Source organism: Semicossyphus pulcher, unplaced genomic scaffold (genome assembly GCF_022749685.1).
Source record: "Semicossyphus pulcher isolate SPU_LCO1_2020_fin unplaced genomic scaffold, fSemPul1.0.p SCAF_15, whole genome shotgun sequence".
In the NCBI taxonomy this organism is placed as follows: Eukaryota; Metazoa; Chordata; class Actinopteri; order Labriformes; family Labridae; genus Semicossyphus; species Semicossyphus pulcher.
This window is the reverse complement of record NW_027211659.1, coordinates 12,970,501-12,992,481: the sequence shown is the minus strand read 5'-3', so window position 1 is coordinate 12,992,481 and position 21,981 is coordinate 12,970,501. Positions and strand designations below refer to the sequence as shown.

The 21,981-nt window shown below is 40.9% G+C and overlaps 1 protein-coding gene across 2 annotated transcripts; it reads left to right on the top strand.

Annotated features, from left to right (window-relative positions):
• Nucleotides 1–2,572: 2,572 nt before the first annotated feature.
• itga6a (integrin, alpha 6a) lies at nucleotides 2,573–20,716 on the top strand. 2 transcript variants are annotated; one of them, XM_069663478.1, is made up of 26 exons: nucleotides 2,573–2,780; nucleotides 10,254–10,378; nucleotides 10,469–10,548; nucleotides 10,632–10,893; nucleotides 11,018–11,149; nucleotides 11,557–11,770; nucleotides 11,967–12,160; nucleotides 12,258–12,352; nucleotides 13,015–13,142; nucleotides 13,225–13,314; nucleotides 13,406–13,467; nucleotides 13,555–13,724; nucleotides 15,384–15,527; nucleotides 15,607–15,722; nucleotides 15,808–15,970; nucleotides 16,339–16,425; nucleotides 16,521–16,600; nucleotides 16,693–16,770; nucleotides 16,857–16,959; nucleotides 17,045–17,212; nucleotides 17,308–17,397; nucleotides 17,480–17,587; nucleotides 17,679–17,777; nucleotides 17,873–17,998; nucleotides 19,335–19,460; nucleotides 19,884–19,969. In XM_069663478.1, the coding sequence occupies exons 1-25, from the start codon at nucleotides 2,593–2,595 to the stop codon at nucleotides 19,440–19,442; spliced, it is 3,210 nt and encodes a 1,069-aa protein (XP_069519579.1). In that variant the 5' UTR covers nucleotides 2,573–2,592; the 3' UTR covers nucleotides 19,443–19,460; nucleotides 19,884–19,969. The 2 variants fall into 2 exon arrangements, with proteins under 2 accessions (XP_069519579.1, XP_069519580.1); XM_069663479.1 differs by lacking the exon at nucleotides 19,335–19,460 and having other exon boundaries at nucleotides 19,884–20,716.
• The last annotated feature ends 1,265 nt before the right edge of the window (nucleotides 20,717–21,981 follow it).

Genomic DNA, 21,981 nt, shown 5'->3' with positions numbered 1-21,981 from the left:
TGTTATTTGGAGCAAGATGTAACCACATATGGACCAAAGGGTGGAGCTGCAAATGCGCAAGATGTTAGCAATTGCTAAATTATCAAAGCTATACAGTTTATGCTCACGGCAAGCTGATTAGATGGGTAATTATCTAGCTGACAATACAGCTGTAATTATGCTAAACTTTGAGCCTTATTATAAGGTTGTGTTGTGTCGTGTCGAATCTTGTCGTGTCATGTTGTATCGTGTTGTGTCGTGTCGTGTCTTGTCATGGCGTGTTGTATCGTATCGTATCGTGTCATGTCATATCTTGTCGTGGCGTGTTGTATCGTATCGTATCATACCGTGTCGTGTCGCTACGTACCGTGTTGTGTCGTGTCTTATCTTGTCGTATCGTATCATATCATATCGTGTCGTGTTGTGTCGTATCGTATCGTATCATACCGTGTCGTGTCGCTTCGTACCATGTTGTGTGGTGTCGTATCTTGTCGTGTCATGTTGTATCGTATCGTATCGTATCGTATCGTGTCGTGTCGTATCTTGTCGTGGCGTGTTGTATCGTATCGTATCGTGTTGTGTCGTATCGTATCGTATCGTATTGTATCGTATCATATCATACTGTGTCGTGTCGCTTTGTACCGTGTTGTGTGGTGTCGTATTTTGTCATGTCGTGTCGTATCGTGTCAAGAGGCCAGTTGAGGAACTGCGGTTTTTGTAACTTCGGCGTCAGTTTTATTTTTCAACCCTGGAGTTTGCTGCTGGGAAAGTTACCATCAACAACTTAGATGTCTCAGTAATAGCATTGTGGCTAAACTAGACCAGCTGATGGTGTCATTTTTAATAATATAAACTGACCATATGTGTTTTTCTATGTGTTAAATCTTTATTTGAAAAGTAACTAAAGCTGTCAGATAAATGTAGTTGAGTAGAAGTATTAATACGCACAAATAGAAACACTAGAGTACGGTAGACAAGTGCCTCAAAATGTTATTGCAGAACAGTGCTTGAGCACTTTGCCCCACTTAACACCAGAGTGCCCCATCCTATACAACTAGTCTGATTTTCTGGCAGACATGTTAAGCGCTGATGCAACTGTGACCGAACCCACAGCAACAGAGATGCCATTCACATATCTTACACCATGAACGTCCAAAGTCATTTGCTGCAATTAGGAATGTGGTTAAGACCCTAAAGCACCCCCTCCAGCTACATCCTGCCAACACACACACACACACACACACACACACACACACACACATACACCCACATACAGAAACCCACACACAGATACGTAGAGGGCTTTGTAACCTCAACAATGCCCACATTGTTTTGCGTTCTGCTGTGTGATCGTTGCCCTGGCTGGTTCAAACTTCACACCGCCATCAAACCCCAGCAGATACACTGAGAAGAGTTGGCGGGTGATACAGTGACACTCTTTTATGTTTCCTTCAGGTTTGGCTGATATCAGTGCGGCTGGTGGGTGGTAACTTCAAACATCTTAAATGCCAGCTTTCCAGGAGCTTTGAAAATGATCCTTGAGGAGAGTTTTTGCACCTACAGAGAAAGTTTCTTATACTTCTTTTAACACAACAGAGCTACAAAGATGAGCTGTTGGCATAAACATCTCTCTTTCATGAACGCAGAACCACAAATTTGATCATTAATGTGATTACTCATTTATGAACATGGTGCTTAGCGGGTGTTTCTGATGAGAGCACACATTAATATTTGATCTACTTTTTCTTGGTTGGATGATCAACCTCCAAACTAGAATATATTCTCTATATCACACAGCACATTTTTTTTCAATAAATGACTGAAATTCCAACTCATCCAAAGATAGTTCAGCCTTTTAGTGACCTACAACAGCTTGTCCCCTTTTCTGGCTGAATTTGGGAGGTTTGTTTGTCCAGCTGACTGTGGACACTTGCTGTTTATCTGGCAAAACAACCTTAATTAGAGTGTCCTTGGCTCCTGTCATGTGTCTCCTCTTATATTTCCTACAAACCTGATCGGTTCTAGATATATGAGAGATAGCTCTTCTTTTTAAGTATGTATTTTATAAGCTAATAAAAGTTAGCTGTTTTTGACTATGTAATAAATAATAACAATAATTTTGGCTCAATTCCATTTAGCTGCCTCAGTTTCAGGGTCCTTGTATTGCACATGCTGTCACCCTGTCATAACTTATACTGGTAATATAACAGAGCCATCCTTAATTATATCAGTGAAACCTGTGATTTTCCTGCTATAACAAAATCTAAATGTCTACAGTTTAAAGCAAGCAGTAATCAAAAACACACAATTTGTTCACAGACGTAAAAAATATAATACAAAATGTATAGGAGATTGAAAATAAAGTATAAGAAATAGGCTAAGCCTTAAATTTCTGTTTTTAAAAAAAGTTCCTTTACTCTACAAGCCCTTTACAAGCCGTATATTATTCATCCTCGTGACCAGAGGGGGCGCTGTGGAGCACGAGCCCCGCGGGGAAACAATGAGCGGCGGCAGCCTTCAGTCAAACAGCACCGGGCTGATCAGAGAGGAGCAGCGGGGTCAGCAGCGGCTCTCAACTTTGGACTACACCGGGCACAACTGGACAGCGCTGCAATGATGCTGCAGGGAGGACTTTCTGCTGCTTCTGTCGCACTTTTATTTTATTTTTCTTCTCTGGAGCAAGTTTTGGTACTCGCCTTCAACCTTGACACCAGTCATGTCATCAGGAAAGACGGGGAACCGGGAAGTCTGTTCGGGTTCTCTCTCGCCATGCACCGGCAGCTCAACCCGGATAAAAGAATGTGAGTGATGTCTTTATGTCTACTTTTCTACTTCTCAGTCTGCATCTCTGCTTTCTGCTGCCTGTGATTGTTGGTTAGAAGTGCACCTGACGGAACAGGTTCACTTGACTTACTAACAGAATAGGCTAAATCTTAACTTTTAACCATCCTTAACCTAATTTCCTAAAGTTATACTTTGATTATCCCGGACAGAATACATTTTAATTTCATGATTCTGCATTTAAAGATTTATTAACCGATTTACATCCACTGCCTTTGATGTCAGGAAGTGCAGAAACCTGTAAAAGTTACTGTATCTACCAAAGCCTGTGGTGTTTTTCTCAGATTATGCGTGTTTTTGTTCTAACGTTGAATCGAGGTTCAATAGGGGTCTCCCTGTGGTGCTTTGAATATACGAAGGACAACAAGTGGATTAACAATGGTATAACTGTGATGCAAATGTGCCTGTAAGGTCAAACTGAGGGAGAGGTTAAACCTACTGTTGCAGGTTGAAACTGTTAAAACAATTGGTCAACAGAAAACTAATTTTCAACTTAATTGAAAGTGAGAATTCAGCATTAGGATTCCATCTGATGCTACCTCACTTTGACTCCAATGAATCATTTCCTCTGGCCAGGCCTGAGGGGGCAGAAAGACATCAGTGTAATGAGCCCGGTCATCCTGCCACACAAAGTGCATTGGGGGAAAAGTGAGGAGGGAACCAGGGTGGGGCAGCCCGGTGAGGCTGCATGCAACATCTACTGTAGACACTCTAAAGCAGGCCCAGGCGCCTGCAGCAGCATGTTGAGACACAGAGAGCAGGGATGAGAACCCCTGATAACAGGATTTAAGGAGATTTCCCAAAGATCACACAGATTAGGTTTAACTTGTGGAATTTTATCTAATGAGTGTTTTGACTGAAAGGCAGCTGCTGTTGTACTAACTTTACTGCTCATACAAACCCTGGAAGCCTTCTTTTAAAAGGCATTTTTTCTGACAAGGACTCTTTTGTGCTTCCCTGAAAAGAGGCACGTTTACATTAGTGAGAGATGATAAGAGAGTGTAAGTCATGAAACTGAATGTAATATTTGTTGGGCAAACAGACGCTTGAAATGTCACACTGACCTGATAGTTGGTTTTCAGCCAGTAAAAGTGAGAGCAGGGTGAAGATTCACCTCTCTTACATGCTGGGCTGAGAGAAGCTGAGAGAAGCTCAGAGAAGCTGCGTTCTTGAGAACAGAAGCAGACAGCCTCATGAGTCCGATATTCTTGCTATATTTGCTTAATTTAGCTTTAATATCAAAATTGATTGAAGGCGCCATTTATTTTTTATTTGAAATAAATTACTCTGCAACATTTTTGATAATCAGTCAATCGCTTTTCAAGTAAAATGTTAAAAAAATTGCATTTTCTGACCTCTTTAATATGCAGATTTACTGCTTTGTTCCATATTTGAGTAAACTGAATAATAGGGGCGTTTTGAACTGTTGTTTGCATTAAACAAGAACTCCCAGTTACCCTCAATTAATGATGATTTTTGTCATCTTGATTGTAGAATATTGATAAGTACCGAAACATGATGGTCCCAGTTTCATGAAGCTGAAAGTGGCAGCATAAAACTGCTGGTGTTCTCTGAGCAACAGACCAAAAGTGAAAAATATTGAGTTAATGATCACACAAGATCAATAAAGGAAACAGATTCCTCTTGGTTAACAAACTGAAACAAGAGAAGGTTAGACATTCTTGCTTAAAAAGTGATAAAAGATTAATCCAAATAGTTTCCTGTTGTTCAGCTCTACTGACGATGAATAGCTTAATAAGCAAACTATGCTTTTGTTTTGCTTGCAGCCCCTCAGTTTTCCCCTTTACATCCTGGTTAAAAAGCGTCAATGTTATTCTACAGAAACACTCCACCCAGCCCGTTATTATAACAGAGTATGGAATAAACAGCAGCCCTCGCGTCTCGGCCGTGATCTCAGCTCTAAATCCTCATGTGACCCTGAGATAATCATCCAGACGAGTCAAGTGAAAGCACATTAGAGCACACGCGAGCAGGTAGCCGAGAGGAACACTGCCCGCTCTCATGAAACCACACGTCAGCAGCGGCAGTGTGTCACACACTCTGCATCTGTCTCCTTTTGTTCTTATTGGAACATGTGTCTGATGATGATCAGCAGCAGCTGTAAAGCTCTGCTGGTCATCACTGCTTACATTAATGTGATTGTAATGAATCAGATGTGAGGAGAGGAATGAAGTCAACTGCCCCTTCATCCATTCTGTGTTTCAGAGCGAAAAGACAAATCTTCCTCTACTTTAGTGCAATTATTAAACAAATCTTCTGGTGATTAGAGTGATTAGTTATAAATATAGCTTATTCAATCATTCATGCAGCCATGTTGGAAACGAAACGAAGAGATCCATGTTTCAGAATGAGCGTGGACACAATGTGGCGTCTCGCAAAGAGGCAACTGGATGACTCTTCCATGAATAATGTGTGGAGTTAATGATGTGGATATAATACTACTGAAAGAAACCAGAGCAAAAGGCCATTCCACTGGACATGCACGGCCATCTGTGCCCATGTAACCTGATAGATGAAACGCATCAGTGAATCACTGGGCGACATTCCTGTCAAACTTAACACTGAAGTTTGACTCGTCTGAAAAAGCTTCACAAATTCAGTTAAAACAGGTCAAAAACTTATTTAAAGTCTTCGTTTTTAACTTTAAGTTTCATGATTTCTCAGCCAATCACAGGGCAGCCCCAATCAAAGATATGTGTGTGTCTACGTTTGTGCGTGTGTAAACTGCAACAGTTAGAACAGCTGCAGCACTTCTTGCGGCTTTGAGTGCACAGCTGTAGGAGCACCGGCCCACATCTGTTAACAAAGGCCAGTGAGATCACTGTGTAAACCCTCAGCCGTCACTATGCATTCCCATTTACACCGCATTGAAAGACATGTTGCATGATGGGACGTGGTCTCACGCTGTAGCCTGGCTGATGCTGGCCTAATATAATATTGACCCATTGGAGTTGAAAGAAGTGCAGTAAAGATATGTCAACACTTTTATTTAATAAGGATGAGTCACTGTACTGTATGAAGCTGGCGTGTTGACATTTGAGCTCCTCTAAAACACAGTTAGTTGACCTTTAAATTAAGACCATAAAAATAAAATATCATGCCTTAATACAAACATAATATACCTCTGACATTTGTTCTGTATACTTCAATTTCCTGTTACCTATTTAAGGTTTGATATATAAGGGTGCAGTATTCCCGTCCAGTGTGTGCTTACTGTTTAGATTACGTTCTGCAGCTGTAGTTGAATCTCTTTTCCAGACAGTTTGATGTTGTGAGTGTGATGCGTCAAACTGAAATTTACATTTTAGCAGTATTTATAGACATTATAAGCCAACTTTGATTGCAGAAAGTAACATAAAGTACAGAAAAAGCCTTTTTCCAAACTGAGAAACTAGCTAACATGTCTGCTAGTCTGGCATGTAAATGCCAATGTTACCCCTCAGTTACTTGCTAAATTCAACAGCTGTCACTCTCCTGAGTAGCTCTGCTGTTAGGTTGGAGGTGTTTTCCTCTACATGTATCACTGGTTCGACATATATGGTGTTTTTCCTGCATTCAGCCTCATTGATTTTGTCTGCTTATGAGCAGAAAGGAGCTAGCAGCGATGCTGGAAGGATTTGATAACTTGCTCTATCTGTCAAACTGTCAAACTGTCAGATTTATTATGTTTACTGTCAGATATGACAAAGACAAGCATCAAAAGCATGATGTTTCAGACGCTGGAACCAGAAAATGTTTTGCATTTTAGCCTTTAAAAAATAACTAAAACTGTTAATTATTTATCAATATAGTTGCTGAATCATTTTATGAATATCAACGTATCAATTAATTCTTGCAGCTCCAAATCTAAAGCAATCCCAAATAATGCGCTGTGTCTCCCATGCTGTGCAGGCCTGGCAGCACCACTGGTGATACAGAAAGTACTGTTTGTGTTGTGCTCAGAATCCAAGTATGGTGGTCCTATGTAGGCTATACTACAGATCACAAGCCGAAATGACAAAACTGAAGCTAAGTTATAAAGGCTCTTGTTTGTATTTGCGTTTCACTGGGCTTTGTTTGGCGTTACTGTTTGCAGTTTGGTCTTCAGCCTCCTCAGAGGAGTCCTTGTTCAGCACATGAGAGCCACAGATCTGTAGGTGGGTTACAGAAGGAACTGCAGAGTCACAGGGAGGAGAGAAGGGTGGAGAGGATTTCCTCTCCGTCCTTTGAGAAAATTCCTTCCCAGTATGTGTGCTGGTCGCTTCTAACATGATTATATAGCTTCCCATCCTGACATGTACATCTTTAGAATCGTATTTAAGTAGTTTGGGCATTCATAATTATACTTGGCAACTGTACTAAAATAACAGTACATTATACTTATTTTCTATAGGTCAGCTGACCTAGTTTTCAGAGATGGCAGAACTGTTTTAAGGTTACAATTAAACCCCATTAAGAGCAAGTCTTTAGTCAGGCCTCACATTTTCTTGACCACACTGAGAGTCAGTGTTTCAGGTCTCTGAATGATCATTATAAATGACACTTAGCAGAACCATGGGTTCATAGTTGAATATGAAGTTGTGTTGTTAAATAGCCTAGTAATATTATCCATGGTGTGCAGCTGTGTAAGTTCAGTCTGTCATTGTGTTTACTTTTGGCCAAAGCCTTCGTTTTAAACCAACTAGCGGAGCTAAGCTAAGCTAGCTAGCACTATTCTGTCTAAAATCCATTGTTTAAAAAAACAGTAAGAATTGTGAATGTTAATTAAGTGTCTTTTACACATCTAAACCTTGTATGTTCTGTGTCAGAATGAAAGTTTAACAAACTCAGCAACAGTAAATATAAAGAGCATAAGCTAACAGTCCGTTGCTAACAAGATTAATAATACAGGTGACCTACAAAGCTGTGAAAGTTGTTTTCTCAGAGTGATATTTCAGTGCTTGCTAGCCTCATGCTGTAGCTAGGCTACAACAGACAGGAAATAATATAAGCAGTATGGTTTTCCCTCTTCACCACACAGGTCTTGTATAAGTAATGTGCAAAAGGTAACAAATGCAGTCGGCAAGGTGGCAACATTTCAGAGGGGTAAAGAACAATGCTTACTTTTTAAGGTAATTTATGTCTGATTAGTCCCCCATTATTTTAAATTAAAGTAAAGCCAAAAGGTCTGACAGGATGTTATTATGTGTATTAGTCACTTGTAGTGAGATAATGTCAGATTAAATGAATTTATTTTCCAAGACATGATGCTGGTTGTTTTTGCTTACACCTTCCAGAGCATTTCCAGTGAGTGTGTGTGTGAGTGATGTACTCTCAAAAACCGCTCACAAGTCACTGATGACAAATCAAAGAGATTAAACTGCATGTCCAAATTCACAAACCTCCAGTTAACATACAATGACATGATTGAACAGATTCCTTTGCTATAATGTTCTGTGTTTAGAAGTCATGATTCCTAAAGTCAGTGTGTGAAAGAAAAGTTGAAGCATTTCATCAGATAAGTGTGGCTGATAATGTCATCCCTCTTACCCTTGAAACACATCCTCCTTTCATGCTTGTTGAGGCTGTGTGAGAATGTGGGTTTGGGCAGAAGCTGTGGTCGGTGAACTGTGTTTGGACAGAACAGTGAACACGCTCCAAATTGTCTGCCTCACTGCTCCTTTGCCCTCTGCAGAATGTCTGAACACTAGTCCACTGTCCTGTGCTGAAGTTTGTTTCATATCACAAAATCAGGTTTTTGACAGACTGACAGGCGCGACGTGCTTACTCAACCTTCCTCTGAAATATATGATAGGTGTTTTAACCAGACAAGTGTAAAAACAGCTTTAGGTCTTTTGTGTTTAGATTTAGCTCACTATTATGAAGTAAAAGTTGCCTGCAAACCTGCGATGTTCTGGTAATGTTTTGAGCGTGAAGTTCTTATTTGGTTCCCAGAATGTTCCTTCCCATTGCAGGAGAACGTTCTCTGAAAACATTTTCAGAAAGTTGCAGTGAGAATGTTCAAATCACATTTCAGGAACGTTTAATAAATCACGTTCTGATGGTTCAGGCCTCAATAAGATCCTGAAAATATCATCAGAATGTTGCAGTCAAAACGTTTTGTCTTAGTTTTAACATTACAAGAACTTTATTTGAAATGATAAACATCCTTAAAACGTTCTTTAAATATTAGATTAAAACGTTTTCTTTGCAGCCAATATGATTTCAACCTTTGTGATTTTGAGTTTCATGTCTCGACAGCCACTGGATGAATTGGCATACAATTTGGTACAGAGAGATTCCCCTTCAGATAAATGGTAGTAACGGTAAATGGACTGTACTTACATAGCGCTTTTCTAGTCTTGCGACCACTCAAAGCACTTTTACACTACATGTCACTTTCACCCGTTCACACACACATTCAAACACTGATGGCAGAGGCTGCTACGTAAAGTGCTCAACTGTCAATCAGTCGTCACGTTCACACACCGTTGGCTATGCCACCGGGAGCAATTTGGGGTTCAGTGTCTTGCCCATGGACACTTTGACATGTAGACTGAGGGAGCTGGGGATCGAACCGTCAACCTTCCAACTGAAAGACGACCACAGCCGCCCCAACTTAACCTAAGTGATCCCTTAGTTTTTCACACCTTCAAAACTGACTGATGACATCCACATTATCCTCAGCTGTTCTTTGTTTTCCCTTTGTTATAATTCTCAATTATAGTGTTAGCATGCTAACTTACTAATAACAAACGTTATACCTGCTAAACATGAGCCTAAACTGCTAAACATCCCCTTCCTTGTGCATTGCATTGTACCCACAAACAGCACACTCAAAATTTGAAGTATACTTTGCATTATATCTGTTTGAGTACACTTCATTTTGTCACTCTTCCCATGTGTGAACATGGGAACACTAAAAACCTGCTTCAGATGCTTGTTGAATAGTAATTTCACTCTTATGACTTTAGGATAACTAAGTCACCCTCAAAACCAACTGTCGCTTTATGCTTGTATTTTGAGCAATTTAAATATGGTTTATATTTATCCAACAGACCACAGATAACAAATGAACCTGAAATGGACCAGGGATGTTGGTGCTATGGTTGGTTAACCTCTGAGCCCTGTTGTTCTTAATTCATGTTCATACAGAAGTGAAACCGATTCCTCTGCCAGCTGTTGCCACAATATCAGTATCTTAAGAACACAAGCACAAGACCTGTTGCATCCTCTTTATAGACAGGAAAAACCTGCATTCTTGCTGTTGCTATGCCAACAACGTTACTGCTGATCTTCTCACATACATGTACAACATTCAACACGCAGCTGCTCTGGAGCTTCGAAACGTAGAAAATGGCACAGTGAAGTTGTAGATGGTAAAGGTGACAGGATGTAGTAATGACTTGTAAAACAGCACAAAATAATACTTTGTTTTTACTGGGTTTTTTCAGGCTGTTGATCGGAGCACCCAGAGCTCGAGCTTTGGGAAAACAGACAGCCAACATCACAGGAGGCCTTTATAAATGTGAAATCACCCAGACCACTGACTGTGAGCGCATTGTATTTGATAATGAAGGTGAGTTACCTATTTATCTATCTATCATCTATCTATCTAAGATTAAAATAAATGCTCAAATCTTCGTTTTCTGTTGCTTTATTTTGAAAGAGAACGTCCGAATTGAGAACAAGGAGAATCAGTGGATGGGGGTGACGGTTCAGAGCCAGGGGCCTGGAGGAAAGATTGTGGTGAGTGTCCCAGTAACATTCAGTTACTGAATCTGTAAATCAAGGTATGAACTTTAACCCTGCTGTGTTTTTTTTAATTCCAGACCTGTGCTCATCGCTACCAGAGGCGCTTGTTTGTGAACACGCCTCAGGAGTCCCGGGACATCACCGGGCGCTGTTACGTCCTGAGTCAGGACCTGACCATCGACACGGCCTCCGACGAGGACGGAGGTAACTGGAACTTCTGTGAGGGCAGAGCACGAGGCCATGAGATGTTTGGATCTTGCCAGCAGGGTTTGGCTGCTACTTTCACCAAGGACTACCATTACGTGGTGTTTGGAGCACCAGGAGCCTACAACTGGAAAGGTCATAGACTTCCCCCTACCTATAGAAAACTTTATCAGTTCAAACTTTTGTTGTGATTCTTCTACTTGTATCTGTATTTTTTATATATCTTATTTACATCTGTTACATCTGTTGTTTTCTGCAGGCATTGTACGAGTGGAGCAGAAGAACAACACTCTGCTGGAGATGGGCGTGTATGATGACGGCCCGTATGAGGTTGGAGATGAGCATCTCTTGAACCCGGAGCTGGTGCCTCTACCTGCTAACAGCTACCTTGGTTAGTGTCTACACATTGATATACACCTGTAGTTATAATAAGGCATTCGAGATTCGGGTTAGCAACATTTCCTGTGAAAGACGGATGGTTTGCTAAAGACTTACATGGACACATTTTTGACTTGAATTCACTGTCGCTGCAGCAGGAGCTCTCTGTTGTGTTTGTGAAAACAACTTCATTCTTCATTCTGAAACTAATAAGAAAAATAAACTGTCTAAAACTGTCTAAAAGAGAAACAATATCCTTTTGTTAGTACTTTCCCGAGCATTGTTACCAGCTGCTAAAGAGGTTCATGACAGGAAAAAGATGTTGTCCTTGTTGCTGCACTAGCACCTTCTACTGGCCAGTCAAGGCAACTGCATCAAGATAGAATAATCGTAATAAAAAACTATTGTGTCTCGCTTCAGGATTTTCCCTCGATTCGGGGCACAATATCATGAGGAGTCGTGGCCTGACGGTGGTGGCTGGAGCACCCAGAGCCAATCACAGTGGAGCCGTGGTCCTGCTGAGGAAAGAAAACGAAGCCTCCGGCAGACTGCTGGTGGAGCGCACTCTGCATGGGCCGGGACTTGCGTCCTCGTTTGGGTACGACCTGGCCGTGGTTGACCTGAATGGTGATGGGTGAGAACAAGCTTCAATGCTTTCATTCTGCTTCAGCTTAAAGATATTTTATGATTTGGGGAAATAAGGTTTTTTCAGAATCATTTTTAAGAGTCAAAAAATCAAGATAAGTAAACATCGGACAAATGTGTAGAGATTTCTTTTTTATAATGCTATGTGTGGTACTTAATCACTATGCCTGCCTTCTTTGATTTAGATGGCAAGACATAGTCGTAGGAGCCCCTCAGTTCTACATGAAGGACAGAGACATTGGAGGAGCTGTTTACGTCTACATCAACCAGGCGGGGAGGTGGGAAAGAGTCACTCCTGTCCGTCTGAACGGGACCAAAGACTCAATGTTTGGACTGGCAGTGGAGAACATTGGAGACATCAATCAAGACTCATATCAAGGTAACTGTACCTTATTTTAATGCTCACTCATTTTGAAGCTTATTTATGTTATTTTTTATCTGTTTCTGTCGACTAAACTAGCTTCCTTATTATGCAGACATTGCTGTTGGAGCTCCATATGATGACGGCGGTGCAGGAAAAGTCTACATTTATCATGGCTCAGCTCAAGGAATCAAAAGCAGCCCTGCACAGGTGGGTTTTGTGGAGCTCTTTATAAAGTTGCTATAATCACAATTTCACCTTATTAATTATATATAAAAGAATATCTGCCATCATGAGCAATCCTCAGAGAATTATCACACACATCTTTAGTTCAGCCCTATTAATTTCAGAGTAGATTTTCTGTTAGCTCATTCTTCTTTCTTTGCAGCCCAAAATGTAACTGTTTTGGTTCGATCTCACTCTCGTCTGTGCAGTTTTTAGCTGCAGCTGTTTACAACCCCTCAAAAAAAACATCTTTTAACCACCTTCCTTGCAACAAATGGCAAATAGACACAGTTAGCGACTCGCTTGTGAAAAGAGTGAGGCATACGGCTGCTAAAGAGACAGATATTTCCCTCAGAAGGTGGTGGAGACCAAAAATGGAGCCAAAAGTCGACTTAGATTTGTCAAGTGGCCAAAAACACAACTGTAAATTAATGATAGTGTTTTCTCTCTTACTGCTGGATGTGTGGCTATTGATTGCTAACATGTTTCATGAGTTTGAATAGGCACGCCCCCCCATTTTTCACATGAAGATCATCTAGCTTGTGATGGAAAGAGTTAAGCAGCCTGTTATTATAGCTGAAAAATAACCCCTAGTTCTCTCATCAAGTTCTCACCCTGAGCCTAAAAATATTCCTTCCTCACTACAGATCCTTTCAGGAAAGCCGCACAACATGAAACTCTTTGGATATTCCCTGGCAGGAAACATGGACTTGGACAGTAATTCTTACCCCGACTTGGCAGTGGGCTCTCTGTCGGACACAGCTCTAATCTACAGGTATTAAATGCCTCACACATTACAAGTAAATTTAATTCCTACTGATTTGTATTAAAACTTCATTTAACTGCCTTTCTTTCAGGGCACGGCCAGTCATCAGCATCAGGAGAGCCGTCAAAATATCTCCACAGGAAATTGACCTCACTATAAAGACCTGTGGTAACAGCATCTGGTAGGTGGTCTAGTGTTTTTACATTCAAACTGGCCTCAGAGTCAAAACTTCCTGTTTTAATGGTTAAAAAAACACAATTTCCTAACTTCAGCTTCACCGTGGACGCCTGCTTCAGCTACACAGCAAACCCCTCATCTTACAACCCAAGACTCAGTAAGTGAAGGTGTAAAAAAAAACGCTCATTTTACAAATCAGAGATCTGTGCCGTGTTTGTTACACGTGTTTCCCTCTTCACTGCAGTAATCGGCTACACTGTCGAGGCGGACGGGGAGCGCAGGAAACAGGGGCTTCCCTCCAGAGTGACGTTCCTGAACAAATCCCGCACAGACACAGACCACCAGTTTAATGCCACCATGGACCTCCGCGGCCAAAAACAGGAAACGTGCACTAAGATAATAGTCACACTGAAGGTAAACATATCTGAGCACCATGTTTTGCTTGTTCTGTGTGGAGTTAATATCATGGTAACATGTCTGAGTCTTGCAGATATATCATTACATGTGATTCCAGAGCAAAATTTGTTATTGAAGTTGCAGGCTGGTAGAAAACTTTGTTCCCTGCATACAAAACACCTTCTATCATTCTCTTAAACCCTGTCCCAAACATATTGAACCGCCCAAACAATTAGCTGAGTAACCTGAGAAAGTTAAGCGATTAATCATCTAGACATTTTTCAGTTAAATTTCCCAAACATTATCTGCTTCCAGCGTCTCACATGAGAAGATTTGCTGCTTTCCGCCCTGTGTGACAGTAAACTGAACATGTTTGATTAATACAGTGACTCTCAACTGGTCCAGCCTCAGGACCCAACACCACTTCCTTAATGACCAATTGCGACCCAAATTTCTAAGATTTTCTTTTTTTTTTTAAGATTATTTTTTTGGCCTTTGGCTTTATTTATAGGATAGCTGAAGATAGACAGGAAATGTTGGGAGTAGAGAGTGGGGGACGACATGCACCAAATGATTGGCAGACCGGGGGTCGAGCCTGTGATCAGTGCGACGAGGACTATAGCCTCTATACATGGGGCGCATGCTCTACCGGCTGAGCTATACAGGGCCCCATTTCTAGCATTTTTTAACCATTCAAATGTATTTTATTCAAATTGGTGCAGACCTGAAACACAACGAAACACCACAGTATGTCAACATCACAAAACACAACAGCATTGTAATAGTAGTTAGCCAAAATGACAAGCAGTGCATAAGAAGAACATATTCCCTCTACAATTCATTCAATTCAACATCTTTTTTCAACAGAAATACACAAAAAAAACATAAATGCAACGACTGTCGTGCTCATCAAGTTTCAAGAATGTAACTGTAGGTGGGATTACCCAATCAGTGAATACATGGAGTTTGAATAAACTACATTGCTACTGGTAACCCATGTTCTTCAAAATAAAACCGCAGCAAGACTATTGGCCATGTTTTTTTTTTAAAGCACACATCTGAAAACAGTCCCGACCCACCAGTTTAGAACCATGGGATCAATAATCACATGGCTTTAGGAAAATATAAAGGTGAAAAAAGTGAACATTTGTAAATGAATGGGTCAATCATTTCCATCCATTCATCATCTATACCGCTGATCCTGTTCATCGTCGCGGGAGAGCTGGAGTCTATCCCAGCTGTCATTGGGCGAAAGGCGGGTCACATGGACACATAGAGACAGAGAACCATTCATGCTCACACTCACACCTACGAGGAAGATGGAGTACTCGGAGGGAACCCACACATGCACGGGGAGAACATGCAAACTCCACACAGAAAGGATAAATAATTTCCTTAATCAATAATAAAAAAACTTACTGCAGCCTTAATGTGTTACACAAATGATCAAAATCACTGTTGCTACATCTGTTGCTATGAGGTCACTTTCTGCATTTATACATTTTCATTACAGTCTTTAAATGAGAGTTGTGACTGCTAGAATCCTGAAATGCTGAGCTTGTCGGGCAGAACGAAGAAATAATATAACACTGATTATATCTTCTTAAACATTTCTCCTGTCTAACAGAATCCATGTAGAAGCTTTAATCTGCTCCATATTACTGTTTTTCTCTTCAGGACAATATTAAGGACAAGATGCGAAGCGTTCCCATCGAGGTGTCTGCACAAATTGTGGACACTAAACGAAGACAGACGAGGAACAACCTCCCTAAGCTTCTGCCCATATTAGACTCCTCTCAGCCGAGCAAAGACGTCATAGAGGTGAACATTCAGCGTTAAAAAGGAAGTTGTTGACAAAATGTTTCCGGTGGAGCAAAGTTTGAATGAGGTTTTGTTGCAGGTTAACTTTGTAAAAGAGGGATGTGGGAGAGATCACATCTGCAGGAGCAAACTGAAGATGGAGTACAAATTATTCTACAAACAGAACAACCTGGACATGTACTCCCCGTTACCCATGTGAGCTCTAACATTACAAGTCTTTGAAGCGACAAGCTCCTTAAAGCTGAGCCTGAAGTGAGCGCTTATGTTTGTGCGTCCGCAGGAAGAACAACGTCCCGCAGTTTCATCTGAATTACGAGAGGAAGGACTTGGCTCTGCGGGTGACGGTCAACAACGTGAATGGAGACGATGCTTACGAGGCGAAGCTGGTGGGGGCTTTCCCAGAGACGCTGTCATACTCTGGAGTGCGATCACATCAACCAACGGTAAACAAGACTTATTAAGTGGACGGTCTCACTAGTGACACCGTGTGGGTGTTATCCTGCTTACACAGGTCTTACTGGACTTGCTAAATGGATCCAATACACCTCTTTTACTTCAACGTGCACATTTTAATAACATTTGTTTTAGTACATGAGATCCATCTTTGCATGGATGAATAATGGGGACCATGTCAGTTGTTTGTAATCTTAGATATTTGAGGGGAATCCTTCTCAAGAGAGTGAATTCAAAATCAAAGACTGTTTTAAACATTTAAAAACTGTGCCAAAACTACATTTTTTATTTCTTCCTCTGATTTGTAGTTTTATTAACCATCCACGTTTTTAACTTTTACATTGTGTCCTTTCTCCAGATGGAAAAGCCGATCCTCTGCACCGCCAACCAGAATGGCTCTCAGGCCGACTGCGAGCTGGGGAATCCTTTTAAGAGAGACTCACGGGTAAAGACTCGTCTTAACCGCCGCATGTTCATCCTCACGCTTTCATTTGGCAAACGCAATAAGAAATGTTTTCACTGTTTTATTTTTTGCACCAGACTTCCTTTTACATCATCCTGAGCACTGTGGGCATGACGCTCGACACAACGGAGATCAACGTCGACCTGCAGCTCCACACGTGAGTACGGCTGCTGCAGCTGTGGGTTATATAATGCACAATTTACATTAATAAAAGTATTTTACTATATTAGTGCATTTTTTATTTTTCAGGACAAGCGTGCAAGAAAATATTGTTCCTGTTAGAGTAAAGGCGAAAGTTATAATCGAATTGCCGTTGTCTGTCAGTGGGTAAGTGTGTCAAACTGTTTAAATCCAGGTTTTATACAGTTTCTCCAACCGCATATGAAATACATATTGTTGGTTGTATTCATCAGGGAGGCCAGCCCTAATCAGGTGTCTTTTGGAGGTGTTGTAAAAGGTGAAAGTGCCATGAAGACAGAGGAAGAGATCGGGAGTTCGATTAACTATATGTTCAGAGTAAGTTTACTCATACCACTGCTGTCATACGATATGTCTTACTGTACTAGATAACGAAGGTGTAACATCTCGATTTCTCCTTCAGATTAACAACTTGTGGAAGTCTTCAGTCAAAGCCTCACTTCGCATCCAGTGGCCCAAATATAACAAAGATGGGAAATGGCTTCTTTACCTGGTTAAGATCACATCTACAGGACCGCAGGACATCACATGCTCTCCTGAGTCTGAGATCAGCTCTCTCAAACACATTAAGGTAGTGATTTTACACCTATTCATGACTAATATAATATATACATTAACTACCGCTTTGATTCCACTTTGAATTAATGAGAGGAAACGTGCTTTCAGGAGTCGTCGGCCTCCAGGACAAAACGTGAAATTGGAGAAAGAAAAACTGTCGTCAAAATGTCTCCACTGTCCGGCAAAAGTAAAGTCCTGGTGAGTCTTTGAATGGATGTGTTCCACTTCCTTTTTATCAAGGTATGGATTTCTTTGATGAGTAATACTCTTTCCTTTGTAGAGCTGCGACAGTGAGATCAAATGTGTGGTGCTCAAGTGCCCCCTTGAGGGCCTGGACGGTACAACAGTTGAACTGAGATCTCGTCTTTGGAACTCGACCTTTATTGAGGTAACACAGTGTATTTAAAGTGTTTCCATGTGTCACTCATGATTTATGACTGTCTTACCTGACCAGCTTTCTCTGTGTTGTTGTTACACAGGACTACGCCTCTCTTTCACACGTGCGTATTGTTGTGAAGGCCTCGCTCGTCCTCTACACTCAGGCTAAAAACATGATCCTGAGAACTCCTGACACAAACGTAAGTATCCCAACACCAACGTAAAACCGTTAACTGTTTACTGTCTTGATCTTAACTCACCTGATCTCTTGGTTTTCCTCGCTCACATATGACAGGTGACAGTGACGGTGTCCCCAGACAGTGCAGTAGCGCAGCACAGCGGAGTTCCCTGGTGGATCATACTGGTGGCTGTTCTCGCAGGCATCTTGATTTTGGCTTTGTTGGTGTTTCTGCTGTGGAAGGTGAGTAAAGGGATGTTAGCTGGTAAACAGTAGAACATAAAGACCTAAATGCAGAGAACATCAAGTCTCCCCCGTAGTGGAATTGATATCATGCCTACTCTTATTGTAGTGGCCCACTGACACATGCAGAAATAACACAATACACTGCTTTTTAAAATGTACAATTTCACTGGGCAATATAAGAAAACTCCTTAAACTTATGTTATGTACAAAATGCCATATTCACTTATTTGTAACATTTTCAAATTAATCTGTAATATTCAAACAACTTAGACAGGCGTGGATGATGCTCTCCCTGAGACAATCCTGACAATAGCCACAACTAGGGCAAATTTTACCTAATGCACAGAACAAATACAGAAAACGAAATCAACCTTGCTGTCCGTTTCGGAAACTCTGAAAAGCTGCCACACCGCAGACATCTTGCACGCTTCGAGGCGTGGTGCAGGCAGTGCGTTTAGGAGTTAATGTCATAGCATTATGTAAAGTTTTTTTAGGGAATCATCCAGCATTTAGGCGTAATTAAAGCGTTGTTTTATCGGTGGAAAATATCGGCAGAAAAATTACATATCTGCCGATGCCGATATGTCATTTTCAAGCAACAATCTGCAGATACCGATAACATGCTGATAATATCGTGCATCCCTAATAAAACATACATTTACATTGTTGGTTGATAAAGTTACATGAGTGTTATTAAGGGACTAATGTAAAATTTTAGCAATTAGTGTAAAGATATTGCTAGAGTCAGCAGCTTGTTAGCTTAGCTTAGCATACAGACTGGATACAGGGGGGAACTGCTAGCCTGTAACACAATCTGTCTCCCAGCAGCTCTGAAGCTCACTAATAAAAAGGGTATTGTTTAATTTGTACAAAAAGTAAAATGTAAAAATTGCTCTTTCTTTGAGAACTATGTGTGTTCTAATTTTGCCTCTGATATATGAGTTGTGTTAATCTTCTTATCTGACTAACACAAGTTTTTCCCACAATGTCAAACTGTGTTCCCCTAAACAGAAAGTATTTACTTATCCGATTAAAAATGATTATTACTTTCCACATTCATCTGCTACCAAGTGACCACAATGTACTCAACAGTGACCCCGAGTTTCAGCTGATGCTTATTATTGTTTGTAAATGAAACTACAGATATGTGGCGTCTGTTTGAGGATGAGTATTAGAGCTGTGGTTGATATTTTAAAAAAGGTCAGGTGACATATCAGGTGGTATTTCCTCAATAATTTACATCTCCTGTATCTTCTCGTGTGTTTGCTGGAAGAAATCACAGTGGTTATTATTTCTGACTCTTAACAATCCACCCCCCTTGCTCCCCCCTCAGTGTGGTTTCTTCAAGAGAGCAACAAAAGACGAATATGATGCTGCGTATCACAAGGCAGAGATCCATGTTCAGCCCTCTGACAAAGACAAACTCTCTGCTGAGGCCTGATTTATACTCTGAACAGGGGTAAAAACAAGCTGCCAGCATGGAGTGCGATACCTGCAATGACTAATGAACTCACTTTCCGGCCCGATCAGCTGCTTTAACGCTGTAAAATTCAAGCAGGCACATATTGTACTGAGCTGATGAAGGAATATTTATACTACACACAAGTTTAAAAAGTGCTTTGTGTAGGGTTTCAGATATTTGTACAATATGTGACTTCGAATTTTGACGAGAAATGAATGGCTTCATATTTTCTGCTGTTTTTTAATAGTTATGTGCTCTGCAGGCGCTTTTGCTGACATCGCTCTCACTGCCTGGCTGTTTGTCTGTCAAAAACTGCAAAGCATGCTGAACACTCCTGCACATCTCTCTTGATTTTTTTACACTACACATGTATCAGTTTTTAATAATGCATCGTGTTCTATGAAATCTCTCTCCTCCCAGTGTGGATTCTTCCAGCGCTCCAAACAGGACGACAGCGTCCCCCGTTATCACGCCGTGCGGATCAAAAAGGAATCTCCGGAGTGTAAAGACGGGAATGTCAAGCTTGATCCGTTTGATAAAAAGCAGTGGATGACAACTTGGACTGACAACGAAAGTTACTCGTGACTCATTTTTCTCTTCAATTGATTATTGAAGTTGTTTGTAAAATCAGCCACAAACACTGAACTTTGATTTTTGTTCATCTGATGAACTCAGTGATTTTCAGGAATTAGTCAGGCTCCTGACTTTTGATTATTTTACACTGTAAAGATGTTTTTGTACGTTTTGTAAATATTTAAATACTTTCGCACACTGTATATTTATTTTTTTATAAAATAATGAAATGCAGCCAAAGAGTTTTTTCGGTCTTATGTCTGACCCAAGCAACAAAGGGCAAAGTTTACTCTTAATTCTTTGGAGCTGTACTGTCTGTATGAAACCCTGACATCTATGCAAGGAAGGTACAGCTGGCTCAGTGTAATATGAATGTAAATCAGTCTATTGTTTTTGTTTATGTTGTTGTATCTAGTTTCAGTACTTTCCAACAAAAAGGCTTCTGTCCACTTTGGAACATTCCGGTACATTATAATTTCACAATAACTAAGGTGAGCAAACGACGGTGGGCGACTGTAAATGCAACTGATCTTTCTTTTCACTGTAGTGGCTTCTTCAGGTAGCATCCACTGTACTGTAGGTCATCACTGAAGCATCTGTTTGTTCCATGTGAGGAATCCAAAGGGAAGATGTGAAAAGTAACATGAATTGTAAATGTCTTGTTGTATTGTCATGTAATAAAAATGCTTAAAATTGATTCCTATAGTGCCAGTTCATTACCATTAGTATGTAGAGTTGTTTTGATATGATTAACTTGATCTGAATTGCCTCTGACATGGCCTTCAATATGGGATCAGATATTGCCATCTATGCCCGATCTGATGCCATAATCCATTAACCCTGAAAGAAAATCTGCTTCTCTTTGCTTCTCCAAAACAGTGACCAGCATGGCTGCAGCGCCTTATTTAGAGCAGCAAAGAAGAACTGATTCCAGGTAAATTATGGCGTACTGTGGTATCAGCAGATACACAAGTTTATGTATTGGATTCATTATGGGGGGAGGAAAATATGATATATTGGAGCATCTATTACATGCATCCTATATAAACCAAAACTGATAGGCATTTCCTTCCTGTTAATCTGCATATTTGTTTCGTCGATGAGCTGTCGTCACAATTTCTGAAGGCCCAACGTTATGTGACATCTTCAAATTGCAAACATTACAAAATATTCACTTTACTACTACATAAGACGAATAAATATCCTCACAACTGTGAATGTAGTTAGTTAAATTATTTGGCTTATCTGAGAGAGAAAACTACTTGAAGTTTAGATTCATTTGTCTTTTATCTAAATAGTTTAAATTCACTGTCATATGCAAGAAACGCAACTGTTTCAACTCTATATAAAAGTAAAAACAATGTCAAGCGTCATGCGTCCTTTGAAAGTAACCCTCATCATGAAGAGAGTGAATGAATGCCCCAAGGCCAACCATCCATCCATTATCTATACCGCTCATCCTGCTCAGGGTTGTGGGGGCTGGAGCCAATCCCAGCTGCCATTGAGCAAGAGGCGTGCTACACCCTGGACTGATCGCTTGTCAATCACAGAGCTGACACACAGAGACACACAAGGTCTCACATGCTCACATATGGAAAATTTAAAGTCACCTATTAACCTAACGAGCATGTCTTTAGACTGTGGGAGGAAGCCGGAGTACCCAGAGGGAACCCACGCATGCACAGGGAGAACATGCAAACTCCTCAGGAACAAGGGTTCGAACTAGGAACCTTCTAGCTGTGAGGCAACACCGCTAACTGCACCACTCTGCAGCCCCCCCAAGGCCTACCTCTGTGATCAAAACACAGACTAGGGATGCACGATATTATCGGCTTGGTATCAGCCGATATTGGCTTAAAAATAATGGGCTGCTGCATACTTGATTAAATGGCCGACCTCGGCGCGAAGAAAACCTGCGTGGCGCAGTGTGATGATGTCACGTGTG